Here is a 19306-nt window from a genome sequence, read left to right on the forward strand (position 1 = left end):
CACTAAATTTTTAGTTAGACCACTTTTGGAAACATTTTTTCTGAGGGTTAAATATCTCCTTTTATTGACTCTTGTGGGAAGTGTCCTATAATCAGTGGCCCTTATTCATTAAGCACAAACGTGATGAATTTCTTTGAAACGCAAATTGTTACATTCCATTTAATGGGAAGAAATAGACTGTTTTACAAGAATGTGTATGTTTTACACAGAAATTGTTCTGCTTGTGTTGAATGAATAATGTCTAATATTTCCAGTTGATATTTTCCAGTTTATATTTAAAAAAATCTAAATAAATCTCCTTTCAGTCATGTTGAAACCGCCTTCATTAGCATATCACAATTTCTGTGTAAAACCTGTCATGGTGAGGCTAGTTTGTGAAGACACATGCTCCTCGAGAGTGAATGGCATTAGTTTTATTGAGATTGATAGCTGTATGTGTTTGTGTACGCTTCTGGTTCTCCTCTGGACAGGTGGATGCTGTCATGCCATTTGGGTGCCTTGCTCTGCGAGATGGGCGGACATACAACAGCCTGTCAGACGTCACTGACAAATACGAGATTGGACAGGTCCTCAAGGCGTGAGTGTGCATAGATCTGCCATTGTAGCCTTAAGAAAGCCAATCCATCAATTACAGACACGTGGTCTCACTAAACATTAATTCAGAATGCTTTTCTCCCAATACATAGGTGTTTATCTCAGCAGTGTAGTTCTTAATATAACCGATTCGCAAACATAAAATGCAGCAATCAGTATAATTTCTCTCTACAGGAAAGAATTTTGTGAGCTGTGCCTGGTGAAGGAACGGCAGACGGACAAGGTCTATGTGTGCAAGAAATTCCTCAAGAAAGATGGCAAGAAAGTGCGGAAGGCAGCCAAGAACGAGATCATGATCTTGAAAATGTACATGGTGACTCAAAACATCAACAGATGATGTAGGGTTTTGTGAGAGTGCTGATCTGAAAGGACAAAGAGAACATTTAAAGGGATAGTAGTTCGCCCAGAAATCAAAATTTCGCCCTTGTGTCATTTCAAACATCAAATTCATCTTTCATCTGTGGAGCACAAAATTAAAATTTAGCTGTATGTTTTCATTTTTGGGCGCGCTACTCCTTTAAGGATGGTGGGGTGGAGAGAAAGATGGAGAGGGTAAGAGAAGCTGAATGTATCACTCGTGGTGGGATTATTTCTGTCCTCTCTCACTCTTTGTGAAGCATTATTTTACTCTTTTTACAACGTGAGATGAAGAAACTATTCAGCTTTTTGCTGTCATGTGTCATTGTGTCATTATTCCAGGCTCAAACACCCAAACATCTTGCAGCTGATTGATGCATTCGAGACCAGGAAAGAGTTCTTCATCGTACAAGAACTGTGAGTCTGACCTTGCGTTTGCCGTGATCAGTCACGATCCCTTCCCAGTGCCATTCAGTAGGCCAAGGACAAAATCCACAAATATCCACATCTAGCCAGAGCTAAAAATCTATTAAAACCCTGTCATCTGATTGTGCATGAAGGACTTTGACATGCTATTACAGCTGTTAAGATGACAGTAATGAGTGTCTATAATAGAAAATACAGTTTCTGGACATTTTGCCATTTACCATTTCTGTTTTAATCTTAAAGATCCTATAGAATGATGTTTGATGGATTCCGGTTGCATATCTGGCATTCTGCAAATAAAATATTTGAGGTGTTTGAAAAAGTTCAAATGTAATTTTGGTGGCAATGGTGTGCCAGAGTTACCCTAAAGTAGGTGCATAAGAAGTCAGATGTAGAATTACATTAGGTTAATATTATGTTTACTTTGGGATATTTTGTTGAAATCACAACATTTTTAACAGTCTTAGAACATATTCTGAGATTTTACAGTTTTATTTGATTTAAAATGTAAAATGTAAAATAAAACTGCACATTTTCTTAATGATTTAGCAAATTTGGGCTGGTCTTTATGTAATGGTTCATCAAAATCCTTCTAATATAGTGATATTTCACTATGTTTTGCAATTCTCTAATCGTTTTATGTTTGGTGACCAACCACAATAATGCATTTTGGTCCTTTGTGAGGCTCTGGATTAATCCTGAATTATACTGAATATACTGAAATAATCATATAGTTGACAAAAGTGATGTCCAGAGGGGATTTTTTAATGACCCTACAAGTTTGATTAAACCAAAAAAATATGAGGATATATAATAATTTAAATATAAATATAATTTAAATATGAGGGAAGAACAAAACTATCTTAATTAAGGTATTTATCTGACAAAATTATTTGGCAAAAAAGGGTCAAACTACAGCTACAGGTTTTATTTATAATGCAACAACAAAAAATGCTTAGAAAAACAAAACACTCACAGAAAAAAGTATACTGACTATAACATAGTTATTAATATTTCATTGGTTCTCTCTTGTGTGTTCATAATTTCTTTGTATGACAACCTGGCCAAAAATGTTGTCCGCTCATTTTGGCATGTTTCATTGCGATGATTTCATTTTATCACAAATAAAACCATTTACTTGAAGCACAACCATGCAATAGTCAAATAATATTTGAATAAAGGGTAAAGAAGTCAATTTTCCTAGAGGGGACATCACTTATGGCCACTACTGTATATGTCAAGTATACATATTTGAATATTCCAAATATATGCGTGTCAAACCATTACAGGGCTGTTGTGTATCAGATTTATGTTTGCAGTACCTTGTTTCCAGCTGTCAGTCCACCTATCAGCTCAAGGTCCCAGTTAGTCAAAGGCCCTGGAGCACTGGTCCTATTAGGGCATATACTCCATCCCTGACCAACCTTACTACCAATTAAATACAGTTTAAATTAGAATTACACACTGTACACACACATATCCAGATCCCCATGCTTTTATCTTATGTTTTGACTGTGTGTTCATCACAGGGCCACAGGTGGAGATGTGTTTGATTGGATCTTAGACCAGGGGAACTACACAGAGAGAGATGCCTCCAATGTGATCCGTCAGGTCTTAGAAGCAGTGGCGTACCTTCACTCCCTCAACATCGTCCACAGGAACTTAAAGGTTGGCATGCAGTCATAATTTGATCATTTGTATTAATGGAAAGTCCATATATAGAATAGAATAAGGGAGTGCAAAACCATATGCACCATAAGCCGGTTTAATATCTGAACATGCGACTCAAAGGCTGTAACTTTAAACGTGTTAATGTGCATGTGTGTGCTGGGGATGTTTCTATTTGTGGAGTATTAAATGATAATCTTCAGTTATATTAATCAAATGCCTAGTCCTCTTTGACTCATAACACTGTACAACTGTAATATTGCAGGTGCTCCCTGTGGGTGTCATTAATGTTCAAAACAAATATGAAAGGAATACACAGCATTGCCAGCTCCTGTGGTTCTAATGCTTCATCCTAAAGTCATTAAGGTTATGATGCTGTTTGTCATGAGACAACATGTGTTTATAGTGCCCTCTAGTGCACGGCAGCAACACGCTGTGCAGGATATTAGCATCAGGCATTCTCTATTATGTGTATATATGCATCTCATTTGCTCTTGTCCATAATGCATAATTCTGTGTTGCCTCCTGGGAGTTTTTAGATATAGCTTTGATGCATTTCCTTTTAGGGTTTGTGCTTGAAATATCACAGACTGAGATTCAAGGTCAGCGGTGGGTTTTCAGATTTATCTTTTAAAGACAGAACTCATTGTTCACATTGAGAGCGGGTAAAGGGTGTGTTCTGTCTGGTCTCTACCGGCCAGATGAAAGACGAATATCAACATCATTAGGGACACAGCAACCTTTTATTCAATCATACTTGGGCCTAATGCCATCTCTTTCCTCCTATCAGTAGCCTACTTATATATTAAAGTATTGATTTTTTTTTACCCTCTGCCTGTTCTGTCATTTCAGCTGGAGAACTTGATGTATTATAGAGAGAGTAATCACAACAAAGTCGTGCTGCGGGATTTCTACCTGTCCAGGTTTGAGAACGGCTCAATCACCGAACCCTGCGGGACGCCTGAGTACCTGGGTATTTATTCGTCACCATGATCTTTATTTTTCTTTAACTTTGAGTATGCGAAGCAGTAATCTACACATTTGTTTGTCATATTTCCTGTCAGCTCCTGAAGTGGTGGCGCGTCATCGCTATGGAAGACCAGTCGATTGTTGGGCGGTGGGGGTCATTATGTACATACTGTAAGTTGGTGTTGGATACACTTTGTTAAGATTCAATTGGTTTGTGTTTGTTTGTTTTTTTTTAAACAGGGGGCTAGGGTCAGAAATCATGAGATTATTTAAAATATTTTGTTACATTTTTAATTCCAATTTATTTGTATAGTGTTTACAGTCTACCCCACATTGTTCCAAAAATGTATTATATACAGTAGTGGCAAAAAGTGATGTCAGGAGGGGATATTTCTTTTTAATGACCCTACAAGTTCAAAAACCATCAAAATACGAGGAAAATATTTTATATGTTTTATATGTTTATTTTATATATTTTATATATTTTAAATGTTTTAAATATGAGGGAAGAACAAAACACTGAACTCGTTTAAGGTATTTAACTGGCAAAAAGGGGCAAACTACAGCTACTGTCAGAAGAAACAGAGGATCCAAGTGCAAAGGCAAGTTCTTGCAATAGTCTTTAATGAAGAATTAACATAGGTAGTCTGTCATGCATCAATACAGAACAGGAATAAACTCAAAGTTAGTGTACTTTACAGAAGGTCAGCAAAAAACGAAAGACTCCTGTCTTGGTAATAGTTTGCGGAGCTGGTAATTCACGAGGCAGTAACACAGTCCTTGTAAGTGGCTACAAAGCCACAGAGAGAAGACTGTTGAAGGCCACCAGCAGCAGAAAGCACACAAGACGAGCACAACTCCTCTAGACTAGACAAGATAATAACAGGTAAATCTTCATGGAGATAACATATCACACAGGCACTCAAGTACACACGAAATAATCCAACAAAAAACAAGGTTAACAAATGGAGTAGAGAGAAAGTAATGAGACTAAAGTGAGAACAGGTGTTACAGAGAAGCAGCGAAGGCTAATTGCAACGATGAACAGGTGGGAAAAAAGACAGGCAGGACCAGAGAGAGAGAGAGAGAGAAATAGAGAGAAAGAGAGAGAGAACAAACCCAGCTCATGACAGCTACAGGTTTTATTTTACTGTGCAAAAAAAGCTCACAGGAAAAAAGCATACTGTGTGAGCATACTGTAATGAGTGCACAGCTGAACATAACAAGTGAATAATGTAAACAAAAATTATGTCTGCACAATTTTATAAAATATATATAACACAGTATTAATGTGGTTTTATAAATAAGAATATATATCTGCCCTTATATTTTAGGAAGGGGGTACCTCGCAAGAAAATCATATTTAGACGGTTCTTTGGCACCAAAATTTTTGACATTGAAACCCCTGATTTAAAACACTTTACAGTAATTTTACAGCACTTTTATACCTAAATTCATACTCATGATCTTGTACCAAAGGAAATGTAGTACAACACAGCAGAACGTAATACAAATTGTACAAATCTCATTTGTAGGTTGTCTGGAAACCCTCCCTTCTATGATGAAACTGAGGAGGAGAACACTGACATGCACAACCGGATCATCTTCTGCCGCATTGTTGGTGGAGAATTTGAATTTGATTCACCGTACTGGGATGACATTTCCCCTGCTGGTACTAAGATCAGGAACTGAGAAGCTCCTGATCCAAACTAGTAATATTTCAAATGTTTATTTTATTTTATTTTTGATGCTTTACCCCTCAGTCTCTTTCTTCCATGTCATGAAGCAAAAGAGCTGGTCTGCAGACTTATGGATGTTGACCAAATGCTGAGAATTACTGCACAAGATGCGCTTTCGCATGCATGGTAAGTCTACACTCAAATAGTTAGTCAAATAGTCAAATAGACAACACCTTTACTTATTTTGATTTATTTATTTGAAAACCAGGATCGCTGGAAATGGGGCTTCGGAAAAGAATCTGAAGGAAGGAGTCTGTGCTCAATTTGAGAAAAACTTTGCAAAGGCAAAGTGGAGGGTAAGAGGAATTGCATTACTCACTTTTCTAGCAAACATCACAATAAATAATCAGATAATGGATAAGGACAGTATCTGTAAAGATGATAATGGCAAATTAAGCTGTTGTTTAATAAAGGTTCTGATGGTTATTATTTTAATGTTTGCTTTTTCCTTGCATGTGATACCCAGGAGTTGAAGGTACTGTTGATATTTGCGGGGCAGCCTAGAGGCAGAGATTCTTTTCTCTGTATAACAATCTTTGACTTGGACACTCATATTTCCTCTAGCATCATACCTAGTGTACGATAATACATGGCTGCAGTGTCTCAGGCCTGGCCTGATTCTTCAAGCTACGATCATTCAGGAAATATGTAGTTCAAGTCGGATTGTTGGAAAGACTCTCGCTGTACTTAAGCCTCCCTGTATCTGCACACCAGTAACTAACAAATTTATCACTGCCCAGCTGGTCCCATGTGCATTCAGTCATATGCCGTCTGGCTTTTACTCACAGTGTCCTCAATATTCCAGTTTGAATTCCAGTTAACCTTCATTCACTCAGACAAATCTCCAGATTGACTATTCATCGTATTGTATGTGTATGAAAAGTTGTCCCTGTGTTTGTGTGTGCCAGAAAGGACCAAAGTGGTTCTAATGAAAAAAGAGAAAGAGAGAGTGGTTTGTCCTTTGAGAAAGTGCTTTGTCCTCAGATGACTTACTGTAGCCCTGATTCATTTATTCACGTCATGCTTTTGCCAATGACACATGCATATCAAATTGGGGGGTCATCCTGTATGTGTGCTAGGGATGGGGACGAGCAGCAGAGGATTCGAAAGACAGCAATTATCGAGAATGAGAATATTTGCTGTACTTTACTTTTTTTTATATATAAATGGCTTAAAAATAGGGATGCACTGATATAAAAATTCTGGCTCAATACTAATAAGCTGATAATTATGCAATGGTTGAAAACAGATAAATTATCGATATTAAAATTCTGTACTATTTTTTCTAAATAAATGTAAAATAAAACGCACACAAAAAAAAAAAACATCTTAAATGCTACAAGTAAATTTTAGGCATCGGAACATGAAAAAAGAAAGAAAATATTCATTTGAAGGTTTGCCAAATATTACATTTAACAGTGTTATTAAATTAAAGGTGGTTTTAAAGATTAACTTTAAGTGAGCTTTAGATGATGGCAAAGGTAATCTAAACGTAAAAATTGAGAAAATGAGCATGTACAGTTAAATATCCAATATCAACTGATACCAATAAATATCGGCAAATAATCAATAAGGTGCAGTAATATTCTGTGCATCCCTACTTCATACATTTCACTCAGATCAACAGCCAGTTACAACTAATTTCATTGTTTGGTTCAGACATCATTTATCTTGCAGTTCTTGCATTCTCACATTCAAAAAACAGCTAGAACCAAACATATCAGAACAGGGATTTGAAAAGTTGAACTATTACACTAACTCTTAAAAATGTGTTGTTGAAAAAGCAATATAATGTGACGCCACCCTCTGACACAACAAAATTACTAAAACGCCCATCTCAAATGTGTACGTCTCATGAAAGCGATAGAGAGGGAAACCTGCTACCACCGACTGCCACACTTTTAACTATGCATTTCACCTCCATAGCAAAGAAGACCTTACATTACTTGATAATTCACCGGGTTCTAAGTGTTGGGTGTTTTTCATTTCACTTTCAGAAAGCGATTCGTGTCACCACATTCATGCAGCGCCTCCGAGCCTCCGAAGCTGGATCGTCTGATGGTGCAGTAGAAGCCCATGGCGAAGGGGTCAAAGCAGATGGATTAGATGGTAAGGGGACACAAAAAGACTTAGGTGGCGTTTCTACTGTGAGCATGTCCCATGAGGTGTCCGTCGAAAGCAGACCCGTGAAGAGTCAAGAAGAAGACGAAGCAGGGCACAAAAAAGTAGAAGAGAAAGAAGCAGAGACCCTGGCCCGATCAAACAGCTCTTTAAAAGTACAAGCAGAGGAGCCGAACAAGATAGAGACTAACGAAAGCACTTCTGAAAGGGAGGACAAATCATCAACGGGAGCGAGCCAGAAAGCAGCACCCATCCAGCCAATCAAGACCTCAGACAGCCGAGAGAACCACGTCCCCACAGAGCCAGAGGCCACAACTGTTGGCAATGTTGAGAAGAAATCACCTCTCCCTGATACTCCAAATCGACGCAAGATGGCTGCAAATCTCTCGATGGATCATAGCTCATGTTCATATGCCAAAACCGGTACCTTGTCAGTGGAAAAGGAAACACCTCTTCAATCAGAAGACAAGAAAGACATGGCCCATGATATGGCCGCAAGCAGCTGGTGTCAAACACAGCTCCCAGAAGCAGTTGCAGAGAAGCCAGCAGAAGTTGGGTCCACTTGCGAGGTCAACCCCAACAGCAGAGAGTTGAAGAAAGGACGACCGGACAAGGGGAGCCAATCGGCGAAAAACATCCAGTGTACGTATGCGGGATTGGGATCGTCAAGTCTCGGCCATGATAAAACGGTATTTGAGCAAGAGCTGCAGGAGATGGTTCATGGCGCATCAGGGTACGGAAGCCCATACTGTCCAACCTACTCTGTCGGACAGTACAGTGGTCTTGAACCAGGAAGTGGAGCCAGCGCGGACTGGCAAATGGATTGTGTAATCGAACAAATTGAGAAGCAAATGGCTGCCGTGCTAGAGAAGATCGAGGGGGATATGCCTTCTTTGCTGGAGCAGATCAGCGATCATCCTGAGACCCTTCCGAGAGCAAAAAGCGCCAGCTCTTCCCCATCACCCAGACCTCGCTCGTACCATCATTCAACCCCGCCACCCCTTCCCACCACACCTCGCCCAGCAATGCCTTCTCTACCACACCTGACCATCCCGCCTCCCTCGTACCCGCCACCTTCCCCACCCAGTCACGTCCAGGGTCACAGCCATCCAACTGGTGACGAGGGTAACAGCGATGGCCAGAAGTCTACAAAGCGGTCTGGCCGATCACCAAGGGGAAGTGTGTCAGGAAAAGGCTTGTAAATATGCTAAGAGGATGTGAAGGCTCAAGAATGAAGTAGGTGCACCATGTAACAATAAAATCTTTGGGAAATGGATTATGAATCCATGAGTACAGCATACCTTTTGGGGCTGTACAGTGATGTTTGGGGCTTAAACGCCAAGAGCCTTGTTAATGATTGTATGTGACGGATAAGAAGCTTTTTTAATGTGTAAAGAGGAGAGTAACTGAGCATTTTGTATTATTAGAGGAAACAGTTAAGGTTATCCCACTTGTAAATGGTTGTGCTCTACACTACCAGATCATAGCAAGCACTAATATGTTTCCTAAATAACAATTTCATAATTGTAATGTAGAATCTGTGGAGAGTTTGGATACAAAAGTTTATATAACTTTAGAAAAAAAAAAACACCTTTAATGAAACTTGTTCCCTTGAAACAAGTTGGCATCCTGCTCTGTTTTGGAGAACCGCTGTGCATTTGCTCTTCACCAGGTACTGACTTAGGAGGGTGTTATGATTTTTGTCACTTCATCCATCTTGGATTTTTGCTCTGAGATAGGAAAGTTGAAGCAGTGCATCTGTGTCCTCTCATCAATCATTTACCTTCTGTAATGTTTCCAATAAGACTAGTTCATTTATCATTCTTATTGTATATTCTCACATTGTACAGTAGTTTCTATAAGTCTCTGCCAAACACGACAGTCTTTCATTGATTGAGAATGATAATGCTCAGAGTGCGATAATTGATCATAACTTTGAGACTACTTTACAGCTATATTCTCTTTCCTGGCCCCCTTTGTTTCTGTTGTATATGTCCATTTACATGTTTGTTTAATTCTCATTCTCTCACTCTCTTTTCTCAATTTATGATGCATACTAGTATATCTTTACATTGTATAATACTTTTGCTAATATATCTTAAAGTAAGCTCTAATGTCTATATGTAAAGTCCTTGCAAATGTGAATTGTAACTGTGGCTTCCACCTCCTCAAATATTATATAGTTTTTGGTGATGTGAATATTCTTCCAAGTTATTTTTTGCACTCTCTACACAAATATTTCAATAAAATTCAGATCAAACCATCTTGTTTTATAGGCTTTTCTTTTGACATGACATATTGGATCAGTAAAAAAGGGGGGGGAAAAACAGTTGTTACATAACTAGCATCATAGTAAATAGATGCTACTAGTTCAGCAAGGATATTCCAGTAGCCTATAAACTGAAGTATTTGATGATATTCAATTCAACTTTATTTCCAGACTCAGGGTCCATTAGAGAAGAAGATACCACAATAGTCAATACAAAATACAATAAAAAACAGTTAAAAAGACAATTATACCAATATTTTCTCATAGGTGACAGGTATTGCACCACACTATTGTTAGGAACAACAGCATAATAGCATTCTGTGAATCATCCAGCTGACAAATAAATGTATCAAATTTTAGCCAGAAACATTAAAGCCAAAAAATATTTTACTCTTGCCTTACAAAATAGATAATTTACACTGCTCCACCTTAGTTTTTTTTTTTTTTTTTTTTCATTGTCATTGTAGGCAACCTAAAGCTTAGGTTTCACTTTTTTTAAACTTACCCACAAAGATTAATTCATATAGACATTGAAAATAGCTGGTGAGAGTAGACCCGACAACTTATTCTTAATTCTGCGAGACCGCACGAGTCCCTCCCACTCTCCGACATCCCTTGTCACAGCCACCACAGAGAAGATGAGCAGCATTCACGACTCCCGGTCCTGCCTTCATTGGTGACAGCAGGTAACCAAGGGCGTAACTTTGGGTCTACCATTGGGGGGGTTAAACTCGCGGCATATTTATTAATTTATTTATTTATTGAATAATTTTCTTGCGTAAAAGGTAACATGCTAAATTGCCGTTCCTGTATTAGAAATACATTGTGATACTTTTACTGATTTAGGCTACTTAACGTAGATGCAGCTGTTCACGACTATTTATGCCATAATGACACACCGTAGTTAAATTAAGTGTTTAAGCACTAGCCAGCAGTGGCAGCTTCCATTTAATTGATTTTTTGTGTGTGTTCAATATCTTATGAAAAAAAAAAAAGAACTTAAAGATTAATCAATTGCATCACTGTATTGGCACCTACATGCAGCAAATGTATTATGCACAATTCAACTCTCAATACATTACACATTACGCAGCTTGCACCTTTATTCTAAACAGATTTCACATATTGGTGGGCATCACCAAAACTCAGTGTTTCTCAAACTAGCCTACTTCTGCCATTCCCCACTTCGGAGGTAGGAAAGGGGTCCGAGCCCCACCTGTCCCCAATCACCCCAAAAAAATGTTAATAAACTAGGCTTTAAGTTGAACTGTTAAAATGTATTTTATTAACATCACATTTTAAAAACTTAACATCAAATAAAAGCATTAAAAACTTTCAAATAGAGAAAATGAAAGTGCAATTATATTATCACTTTGCATGAAATAAGACTCAAAAGTAGATAAAAAAAATTGTGTTTGCATTTAGCCTCTGATAACATCAAATTCAGAAACTGAGAAAATACAAGTGTGGACTAACGTTAGTTTTGCTTTGATTCATTTTGTCACTTTGCAAACTCCATGCAAAAAGAACAATAAATAAATTAAAATAATAATAATCTCAAATTGAGCCGGAGGTAGTAAATTCCTAATAATGTACGTATTTTTTAAAGTATTTTTAATAAAATAACGTTACCTAAAATACGTTTCACATACAGCTCAACTAACGCGATCTTTATAAAGGTGTTTGAACAACACAACACATCCACTTGCACATATTTGACAATCGAAATATATGATATATCCTGCTATAGCTAACAAATTTGTGAAATTTTGAATAAAGAGGGAAATAAAAGCAGATCATTGAGGCTGCGGTGTGACAAGCAATGAATGACGCGTCTCCATGGGAACCATAAAGTGATACTACGATCAATAACGGTCGCCTTGAACAACTTTTAAACTTACGTGTGAGAAGGTTAAGCAAGGCTTACATTAAAATGTGTCTTTGTTATATTTTGAGTGTATGGTCAATAAATAAAGGAATTAAATAGATGGGCACAAAACCTGTTTGTCGCGCCCCACTTCCCTGCTGAAAAAAACAATAGAAACCATTACAGAATTGCTAATGGTTTTAATGGTTGTATTGGAAACTGTATTGGGTTTGATGGAAACCGTAATGGTTCTAGTGGGTCTCTATTGGTAATTTGTTTTCTTCTATTGGTGGCATGTTTTGTCTATTTGTCTGTATTGGTTTTAATGGAAACTGTAATGGTCCTAGTAGGTCTCTATTGGTAATTTGCTTTCTTCTATTGGTGGCTTTTTTTTTCTATTGGATACCATTAAGGTCCAATAAAATACCTTTGGCAAGGTTACATGTTCTACTGGACACCAGTATGAACCATTAAGACTCCAATAAATTTAGTGTTTTCTTTGGTTTGATGATAATGATTTAATGTAGGCTATACACATAGTTAATGCTAATGCAGATTTTTTTTTTTTTTTTTTTGCAATTATTACAACAAAAATATATTTAAAAATGACTTTTGTATTATTATTTTTGTTTATGTTTTGGAATGAAAAAAATAAAATAGCCTAAAATACTTGGCTATTGCCCGCCAATATACGTAAAGGAGCACATTCACACAATGTACAAACTATAAGTGTTTGTAACTATATTAAACGTTATTAAATGAAATCGGTTCAGCAAGTTTGTTTTTCCGTCAAAAGAATAACTTACTCTAGTTACGACTTAATGCGGAAACGATAGAGCACCAACACACGAGTAAAAGTATGGGGGGCCGACCAAGATGGAGGTGTGAACGGATTGAATTTTCGAGCTCTCAGAACCAACTTTAGTTAAGAAGGATAGAATCGAATTTGGAAAGATCTTTCGAGTTGAGCAAAAGTGTACATCATTTTGACAAGTTTTTCTTTTTTGCTTCATATTGTTACTGCAAAATGCCTAACGCAGAGGTTATTGTCTTCTAACTGATGGTGTCGCCAGCCATAGGCGCCTCGCACCCACGGAAAATGCCGAGCACCCACGTGTGCCAGACTGCCAGTAGGCTACATTCATTTAAAATTAAATATTGCAGTTGGTGCTATGTGAAGCGTCTGTCACACTGTGAGTCGCTGTCAGTGGCCTGCTCCATATCCTATCCACCACAGCGTTTCTCGGATGAAAACGCCTATTTGACCCGCTCTGTACGCAGAGACACGTTCCTCCTGAAGAATTAACCGCAATGGTGAGTCAACAAATCTAATTTTTACTGTGTGGACTTGTGTGACAGAGTCCTGCACGGGTTCGTGTTCCCGCGGGTGACCCGCAAATTTTGCTCAAACTGGTGCGGGTCGGATCGGACACGGGGGAAAGGTCTAAACACGGGTTTAAAACAATCACGTGCAAACGTAAAAATATATGCACATTTTTAGGAACACATCTGCAAAAATATGCCTGTATTTCAAGTTAATACAATAATTTAAAATCCACGTCAGTTTATTTGTGCCCACGCCCTCCCAGTAGCCTACTTTCACTTTTAAAAAGTCATCATTACCGCGCGCGCGATCTGCTTGGACTCGTCGAGATGGATGCTTGATGAAAAGAATAGCTAGTGGAGATGGTAAAGTTGTCGAACAAAACTGAAGAAAACAATGTTGTGAAAGGCTTTGCTGCATGCATTTTCGTGTTGGATAGCCGCAAATGTGGAACTTCATCGCCGAGGAAGCACGCAGATAACTGGTAAACCAAGCAGTTCTATCGAACAGTATTTTTTAACACTGTTAAGTGCTAAATGAATAAATGTAAATGTAAATGTTAAGTAGGCTATGTGTGGTGTGCAGGGCGTGTTTGAACCCAAAATTGTCAGATAGGCTAGACGAAATTGCGTGGCAGATATAGTGTTGTAGCCGCGTCTGTTCCACTGGTAAAATGTTATAAGGCTACTCAGTTTTGTGGTAACGTACAGCCATGTTCTTCATGTATCGGCCTTTTGACAGCTTCGGCTGAAGTTGTCCTTGTGTTAATGGTCGTGTGATAACTTCTGTATGATCTGGCAATAAACAATAACATTTTTTGTAAGTGTGTCTATTATAGTCTAAACTGATTTTATTACGGTTGCGGGTCGGGTGTCGGTTCTATTTCAAGCGGGTCGGGTCGGTGCGGATTTAAATTAGTGCTGCTGTCTAGAAAACGGGTCGGGGGCGGTTTTAAGCACTGCGGGAACGGGCGGTGCGGTTTTACAAAATCGGACCCGTGCAGGACTCTGTTGTGTGACATTGATTCTTAATTTCCCACGAAGCTGATCTCGGTTACGTGTCAGTTAAACTTTTCATCTCCAATCCTGTCTGTATTTGTGCGAAGTGGCGCTGGCCTGAGTTGAAAGATAGCCTACTTTACGGCTTTATTATCAAGTAGGCCTAAATGTGTGTGTGTGTGTGTGTGTGTGTGTGTGTGTGTGTGTGTGTGTTCGTGTCGGCCGCTGTCCATTTCCTAAGGTTCTGAAATGCAAACATTTTTTGACTAGCCTACTTGATTTCTTTTTTTTTTTTTTTCTTTTTTTTTTAAAGAGCGTGCGCCCATGAGCACCCACGGAAGAAAATCGGCGCCTATGAGGCCAGCTACATCTCTGCATGGCTGCACATCGGTCAGACTTTGCCCACCGGTTACACTTAAACTAATAGAGAAACTCTCTGTTCAAACTTCAATTTAGCAGGCTTGTAGAAAAAAAATGCAATCGGACAGGTAAACAGAAGGAGGTTTTTTAAATAATACACATAATGCATGATATTACTTTGGACATTACTTTATTAAGATTCCTATTTAGGCTTCGTGGTATAATACCACTATAGTTATTTAAAACACTTACATCAGGTTGCTTTAAAGATAAAGATAAAAAGGAGTGAATCAAATATAATATTTTATGAAAGCCAAATAGTACAAAAAAAGAATGGCTCAAGAACATTTACCTGCCATTTATGTTTGTTGCCATACATACTGCATTTTACTTACAAGCACTTGTACATACAAAACATCTTTAGATAACATAACTTGACTTAACATCAGCCACACACACACACAGACACACACACACACACACACACACACACACACTCACACTTGCGTGTCTGGCAAGGGTTTGTTCTAGTCCCTCTCAAAAATGTTTGGAAAACTGCAAATGTATAGTTTGTCTTCCACTTTGATACACATGCATTTACCCTGAAGGCAACTAACAGGAACTAATTCTGTCTTGGATGATTCCCAGCATTGCACAATGGAAATGTGTGGAACAAAACCACAACGTTGTGGTAGTGGAAATACTGGAGCTACCTTAAATGTTGTTAATAATAATGCTATGTGATCATCCGTGTCAGAGAAAGAAATAATTTTATTGATTACCCCACATGTTCCATCTGTTAGTTTCACATAGCTTTCATCTCGTCTCTGAGATAGGGTGTAGTCTCCGCTAGTATACACCAGACCACCTTTGATCATGCGCTTATGCACTACAACTTCATCAGGTATGCACACGCGAGGGGCACAGAAGGCAGCCCGTTCTTCCTGTGTAACAACATGCACGCTCCCATTGTCAAGTAGCGTAGTATTGTCACATTTGACAGTATTTTGGACCCTTGGGTACTTGTTCAAATCAGAACAGAACCGTAACACCTCTTCTTTCACCGTGTACTTGGATGAGAAGTAAGGAATTGATCTAAATAGAAGAAACTTGGTAACTATCTGACTAGCCACTCCTTTTGTTCCTTTTACCAAAGTCAGGAGTTTGCCATTTGCGTTCTCGAAAGGAAATGCAGAATGTGTCCACAATGGGCCCCACAACTTGACTGACTTGGCAAGATGACTGAGAAGGTGAATGTTAAATGTCATCTGTGACTCACCATATAAAATCTGAAACCTGAACATGAAGTCAAGCAACAAGATCTCAGCTCTGTTGATTTCACAAGGTTTTAGTTCAGCCTTCAGTAACAGATAAATGGCTGATACAAGTAGGCCAAGATGTTGCAAGTACTTTTGGGGAAGAAGTCCTTCAAGACATGGTAGGCTGTAGAACAGGAGCCAGGATCGCCACTCAGAGGCTTTCCAGTGCACCCTATCTGACAACCCTCTAGGCAGTCGAGTAATCAGGTGTGGAGGTTGGATACCAACAATTCTAGCATCGATCTCTCTCAAAGTGGCAGGGCTGCCTACATAATATGGCTGGGTGGATGAAGAAGTATCAACCAGGAGTCTAGTAATCTGTCTTGAAACCCCCAGTAAGACTGCATGCATGTAGTCTGGGACAAACCCCCAGACAACATCAAAGAATGGCAAGTTGATTAGTGGAGAAGGACCTTTTATGCCCCTAATATTTGTCCCACCTTCTACAGCCAACTCCATATCCCTAACCATTTCCTCATTTGTTCTGTCACAATAGTCTTCTTCTGAAACTGGATACTTCACTACCCTATCAACCAGCTTCCCAGGATGCAGACAGAATCCGCAGCCATGATATCCATTAAACTGGGTAGTGTTTTGCATCAGCGGTCTCGCTTTGGAATCGACACTACAACAGAGGCCAACTATTTTGCTGTTAATAACAGACCCTTCTTTATGCCATGTGACACCAGTGTCAGCTAGGGTCTTGGCCTGGTCCACAAATGACTTGAGAAAGATTTCCATCACAGGCTCTTTTGGCCCAAACCAAAGGCCAGCAAGCAATACATTCTTAAACCTAAGTTCAGGGGGAAGCTCATTGATCATTATGTGGATGGGCCATATAGAGAACTTTGAAGAATTAAACACAGGGCTTCCATCTGAGTTGAATATGTATGATAGGTTGTGAGAATCTGAGAGGATCTGATTTGGGCCAGACAAATGTCTGTACTTCTCCCCATCATAGATGTCTGACAACACCTCATTATGACTCTTTTGCCTATCAAACCTATAATTCAAATGGGCACTCGCTTCTGTGCTTTCAAGCAGAGTCTGAATTTGTGGGGCAAGAGGAACATTGATAAAGAAGTTACCTCCATTCATAGAACCAGAATCAAAAGTGCTGCCACATGATCCACATTCATCAATTTGTTTGTCACTGATCTCCTGGACTGTTCCTATGTTGAAGTAACATTTTTCGCAGTAGAACTGAAATTCTACTCCCTCACAACTGTTTTTAAACACTCTGTTAAAAAGATACTTGGATCGAGGTACAACTTCTTGCCCAAACAATTTATTAATCAACTGCAGTAAATCATGTAACTGGCAACCAGTTATTTTATGCTTTGCTGCATGGCTCATAATCATGAGCATTGCCTCAGCTTTTGTGGTAGTTCCTGTGGCAGACAAAGCAGTGTCCATGTCAGGCTGTAGGTCAATCATTGACAGGGGATCAGTGTTCTGCTTCGTGCTGCCTGTCCTATGGTCTATCTCAGACTCTGACTCTGTTCCACTGCATGCCTTTAAAAAAGCAACATCTTTGTTAAAGGTATTGTTGTGTGTAGGTCTGCTCATACACATATTCACGCAGGTTCATAGTTATATTTTTTTAAACGTACAGACCCTCCAAAACTATACATTTATAATTGAAAACTTAAAGAAGTACATGTGTACCTGAGAGAGAGGAAAAAACAATTATCAGAAAAAGCTAAACTAGTACTCACATGTGTTTCTGAAGGTCTACTTGAGCCTGGTGCAATGTCTACCTCACTACTGTACTCATCTGTCATCAGTTCAGCTGTTTTCCATTGACCATTCTGACAATAATGTTATAGTTATGTTACAATCATGACATCCGTGTTACAATCATGAAATCTATGTAACAATCATGACATCTATGTAACAGTCATGACATCTATGTTACAATTGTTACAATCATGACATCTATGTAACAATCATGAAACGGTTGTATTTTTATAAACTTATGTTAACAAAGATTAATAAATACTGTAACAAATTAGATCAAAAAGTTTTTAATGTCGAGAGAAACATTTCAGTCAAATTGGTTTTAAAACTTGTGACTAGTAGTGTACATGATAAATGTTTATTAGAACAAGCTAAACTAGTACTCACATGTGTTTCTGAAGATCTACTTGAGCCTGGTACAACGTCTACCTCACTACTGTACTCATCTGTCATCAGTTCAGATAATTTGCATATGGAGTTGAGTGTTGTTATCGTGGCTGCTTCACTTTCTGGACCATTCTGATAATAATGTTACAGTTATGTTACAATCATGACATTGCACTAACAGCAAGAGTAACTGCGAATAATTGTACTTCATCTGACTCTGTAGCTGCCTGTTTCCATGCTTATTTTTTGAATGTGTAACGTTATGGTCTTTTATAGCTTTCAATACATCAGGAAAACAGTTCACAAAACTTTCACATACCACAAATGGTGTACTCAACATTGAATGGCTGTTCTGTATGCTCTCTGTCTCACTGTTCTGTATGCTGTCTCTCTCACTCTCTCTGTTCTGTATGCTGTTTGTCTTACTCCCTGCCTCTGAGAGCATATCTATTAAAATACCATAAGCAACAAGAAAAAAACAAGCTGAAGAAATCTCATACAAATATATATAAAGGCAAGGCAAGGCAAGTTTATTTATATAGCACATTTCATACACAATGACAATTCAAAGTGCTTTACATAGAAGAAATTAAAATAATAAAAATAAATAATAATTAAAACATTAAAACATGTTAATATATCACAAATAATGTATTTTATAATATTTAAATAACCTTTTAAAAATAGGTTCTACAAAAAAATGTAATTGACAAAGATGTATGAAACTTATGACCATTATCTCTGTTTCACTGTTACTTTTATTTAACAGGTATATGTGTGAGGACTTTTATTTTGATATCCGATGAGAATCGGATATTTCTCTGGGTTTTTATTTAGCCTATTTATTTGTCAATTAAAAATCAAAAGTTATTCTTCAGTAAGTATGTCAGACTTTGCTGGATCACCTCCGTCCTATGTACTAACGTTTTTATTTACATTTTTTAACAATAAAATGTATTCAAATAATCGGGACAATCCTACTGGATAATAAGCGTGATAGTCTACGTCTACGGTACCTGTTTCATTGGCTGTTTGGCTCTCTTCCTCGTCAACATCAACACCTGGCCTGTCATATCTACACACTGTCTGGCGAGGTATCTTTGTCTTACTTTGAGGTTCCAGGTATAGCTTATATTTTTGCCTATTTCTACGCATATTTGTCCCGAAA

General features: G+C 38.3%; 2 protein-coding genes across 2 annotated transcripts in view; one reads left to right on the forward strand and one right to left on the reverse strand.

Moving 5' to 3' along the window:
• Positions 1-10131, forward strand: part of camkvl (CaM kinase-like vesicle-associated, like) — a 47045-nt gene extending 36914 nt beyond the window's left edge. Inside the window, exons 2-11 of the mRNA XM_081386085.1 lie at positions 471-577; positions 769-900; positions 1294-1368; positions 2907-3045; positions 3898-4018; positions 4110-4185; positions 5550-5686; positions 5801-5879; positions 5962-6049; positions 7751-10131. Of these exons, the coding sequence (XP_081242211.1) occupies positions 483-577; positions 769-900; positions 1294-1368; positions 2907-3045; positions 3898-4018; positions 4110-4185; positions 5550-5686; positions 5801-5879; positions 5962-6049; positions 7751-9076 (2268 nt within the window). The 5' untranslated portion in view covers positions 471-482 and the 3' untranslated portion in view covers positions 9077-10131. The remainder of the gene's footprint in view (positions 1-470; positions 578-768; positions 901-1293; positions 1369-2906; positions 3046-3897; positions 4019-4109; positions 4186-5549; positions 5687-5800; positions 5880-5961; positions 6050-7750) is intronic.
• Positions 10132-14646: 4515 nt separating this feature from the next.
• On the reverse strand, positions 14647-18351 carry LOC308702878 (uncharacterized protein). Its single transcript, XM_081386020.1, has 3 exons — positions 18139-18351; positions 17730-17822; positions 14647-17526 (listed from the first exon to the last, which is right to left on the reverse strand). The coding sequence occupies exons 1-3, from the start codon at positions 18202-18204 to the stop codon at positions 15220-15222; spliced, it is 2466 nt and encodes an 821-aa protein (XP_081242146.1). The 5' UTR covers positions 18205-18351; the 3' UTR covers positions 14647-15219.
• Between the last annotated feature and the right edge of the window lie 955 nt (positions 18352-19306).

The sequence above is a fragment of the Scardinius erythrophthalmus genome, assembly GCF_964197995.2.
Source record: "Scardinius erythrophthalmus genome assembly, chromosome: 15".
NCBI lineage: Eukaryota > Metazoa > Chordata > Actinopteri > Cypriniformes > Leuciscidae > Scardinius > Scardinius erythrophthalmus.